At 37.5% G+C, this 3,504-nt stretch overlaps 1 protein-coding gene across 5 annotated transcripts in view; it reads right to left on the bottom strand.

Moving 5' to 3' along the window:
• Window positions 1-3,504, bottom strand: part of LOC107743170 (FH1/FH2 domain-containing protein 3-like) — a 190,638-nt gene that overhangs the window by 69,835 nt on the left and 117,299 nt on the right. For all 5 annotated transcript variants that reach the window (XM_016556304.1, XM_016556300.1, XM_016556301.1 and 2 more), the window contains exon 5: window positions 500-605. In XM_016556304.1, coding sequence (XP_016411790.1) covers window positions 500-605 — 106 coding nt within the window. The remainder of the gene's footprint in view (window positions 1-499; window positions 606-3,504) is intronic.

Raw genomic sequence — 3,504 nt, 5'->3', positions numbered from 1 at the left:
ATATATTATTGAATATAGGTCTCTTATATTCAATAATACAGTAAAAATACAGTAAAACAATGTGAAATATTAATACAATTTTAAATGATTTCCATTTTAATATATTTTAAAATGTAATTTATTTTTGTAATGGAGCAATGCTGAATTTTCAGCAGCCATTGCAGTCTTCAGTGTCACATGATCCATCAGAAATCATTCTAATCTGATTTGGAGCTCAAGAAACATTTCTTATTATTTTTAATGTTGAAAACAGTTGTGCTTCTTAATATTTTTGTGGAAACTGTAATGTTTTTAAAATTTTTGGTAAAGTTTTTAAAACTGCATTTATTTGACAATTTACTGTCACTTTTAATCAGTTTAATGCATCTTTGCAGAATAAAAGTATTATTATTATAATTTTTTTAAATCATTGACCCCAAACTTTTGAACATCTATAGTGCTTGTTTGATATGTTTGGTAGTTAATTAATCACATATATTCATGTGTGGTGATGTGGTACCTCTGAGGATGTAGTTCTGGTAGTTTTGGTCAGCCTCAGCTCCCACTTTAATAAGACATGTGAGTCCTTCAGCCATCACAAACTCATGCACCAGATCTTTATCATCCTGCAAGAGAAACACAAGCAGCTGTCACGGCGCGGTTAGGAAACACACCGTGTAAACAGGGGTCTGGGTCCAAATGCAGGTTTATTAGACTGCAGGGGAAAAACAAAGTCTAGAGCTTGCATCAGTCACGTAACAACAATTAATAATCCGCCCAGAGAGGCGTGGGGAAGGCGTATAAATAGCCCTCAGGATGGGCAACAGCTGTGTGTGAGTGAGTGTGTGCACAGGTGTGTGGAGTCAAGGTAACGGAGTCCGGGAGGATGGGAAGTGGCGACCTCTGGTGGTGAGAGGGAGAACACCAGACGCCAGACCCTGACAGCAGCAGGAACTCAATGTATTTACGAAATACCCAGAAGAAACACAGAATCTACACAGACACAACACAGGTTGTGGAGAAAAAATATTGATGCATCTTGAAATTAAAACATCCTACAGAAATCAAGAAAATCACACTCCATAATGTGACCAAAAATATTGTTTTATTGCAACACACTTTCAGGGTGACCAAAGAGAATTGCAGAAAGGCCCAGTTGTGTTTTCATAAATAGGCTTGATTTCAAACTGACACAGCCCAAACTGAAGCTTATGAATTCCTATCTGTCAAACGCTCTGTCAGCATTTTCTCTACGCTCCCTAAAGGTTCCCCCTTCTACACCAACACATGTTGTATTGTTCTGCAAACTCTCTGTCCACCAGGTGCTGGGAACTTCTTGAAATAACCTGAAAAGGAGCAAAACATGCTTTTATGAACGATTGAAAGGTCAAATAAGAAAAAGAAAAGAAAACAATTCATTTAAAAGTTTTAACCTATTAAACTGTATTACAAATTTAAACTTCAAATGAAATATACAATTTCTTATGCAATTTCAATACAGCATTAATCTAAAATTCATATAAAATATATCAATTTAATATAATACAATTATTTACAGTATATTTCATATAATTACTGCATTTTATAAAACCTATTTAATGATATATTTTAAAGCGAAGCTGCAGAGATATTTAAACACTTTTCTGCAGTGTTGTTTTATAGAGCTGTCTTGGTCTCATCCCTGTAGAGTTCCTCCAGATCTCCCTCACTGAGCACTTACAGTTTTAAATCCTTTTCACTTCCTACCCATGGAAACCCTTTTTGTTTGGGCTTGAGTAAATTCGGGTTGCTAAGTGCTGATCGACTGCTTCCCTGCAGTAAAGAGCCCATTAAACACACTGTAGAAGAGGTGTGAGGAACAGTACGTGTCTCCGCTTGATTTATGGCACTCACACGCACACAGGCCCACGGCTGGGCACACTTCACTAATTCTCAGATTACAGCATGCATCCTTCCTCCATCCTGTGTGTCATGTGTGGAAGTGAACCAGGCTCCTGCTTATTTCTTCTGCTTTGGGATTCGCATGGACACACCCTATTGGCTGATCTGAAAATGATTAGGGGTGTTGGATTTGTAGAATTTATTTTGGCACAGCCAGTCTATAATGACACAGTATGCCCACGTCTGGAGAAATGCACTTTACGGCACATGCAAAATATACTTAAACTCACGACAGCATGAAAAATGCAGTTCTTACCACAATTCTTCCTGAGTCGAGTGATCAATCAGATAACTGCTCATACATAATGTTCTCAAGTGATTCATACATCTTAGATTAAAATGCAGGGGGATTAGGAGGATTATGAGATCGGTTTCAATAAATGGAACTGCTGAACTGGAATTCTGTCCAAGTCCTGGCTCTGTGTGTGTGTGTGTGTGTGTGTGTGTGTGTGTGTCAGTGTTGTGGGAGAAGCTAACTAAAAGTAGCACTGCTACTAACTAAACTACAATTAAGCAGCAGCTGTTTTTTAAACAGTGTAGCTTAAACAGTAGCAAACAAATTTTTCCAACAATAGCTGCGCAACACTGCTAATTTAAATATATGTACGTTTTTGTATCAGAGTTGTGATTTTAATTCCCACATCTGCAACTATATATCTCACAAACTGACTTTATTATGTCTCAAACATTTTTAACTTTCTTGTAATTGTGCCTTTTTGTAATTGTGACTTACACTTACCTCACCGTTTGACTGTATATTTCACAAATTCAACATATCTCACAACTGTGACTTTGTTTCCACTAAGTGTGACTTTATGTCTCATAATTATGACTTTAAATCTAACTATTGCAGCTTTATAGCTAACAATTGCAACTTTGTATTTAACAGTTTGACACTGTCACTTTTTTACTTTGTTTCTCATTATTGTGAATTTATATCAGTCATAATCTAAAGATTGCAACTTTGTATCTCACCTTTTTAATTTATAGTGTTTTACAATAAACCCAAGCTCATTGAAAAAAAAAGTGTCTCACACGGCTCCGGGGGGTGAACAAAGGCCTTCTGTAGCGAATCGATGCGTTTTTGTAAGAAAAATATCCATATTCAAAACGTAATAATCACTTTAATGTAGCTTGCGCTCACTCTTGTAAACGGAAGCAGTTCCGGGCGGATGACCTCTGAGGTCAGCGTTGCGCATGCGCTGGTGAATCTCGTGAAAACCAACATTTGTTAACAGGAGCAAAGGAAGCAAAGTTTCCTTACTTTAGCAAAGGAAAACCAGTCTCCTCTTGGCTTATATCGAAATCCTCCGACATTCTTCTTTACAAATTCTCGTTTTGTACTTTTAATTAGTGACCGTTGTTTTGTTTTGATCTCTCTGCTGCGTTTCCGCGTGCGTCACTTCTAAGCGGCGCATGCGCAAAGCTGACCTCATATGTCATTCCCCCAGAACTTCTTCCTTTTACAACAGTGAGCGCAAGCTAGATTCAAGCGATTATTACGTTTTGAATATGGATATTTTTCTTACAAAAACACATCGATTCGCTACAGGAGGCTTTTGTTCACCCCCCGGAGCCGTGTGA

Source organism: Sinocyclocheilus rhinocerous, unplaced genomic scaffold (assembly GCF_001515625.1).
Source record: "Sinocyclocheilus rhinocerous isolate Xijiao unplaced genomic scaffold, SAMN03320098_v1.1 scaffold946, whole genome shotgun sequence".
NCBI classification, from domain to species: domain Eukaryota; kingdom Metazoa; phylum Chordata; class Actinopteri; order Cypriniformes; family Cyprinidae; genus Sinocyclocheilus; species Sinocyclocheilus rhinocerous.
The sequence above is the reverse complement of the archived record's forward strand: the minus strand, read 5'-3'. Positions and strand labels throughout refer to the sequence as shown.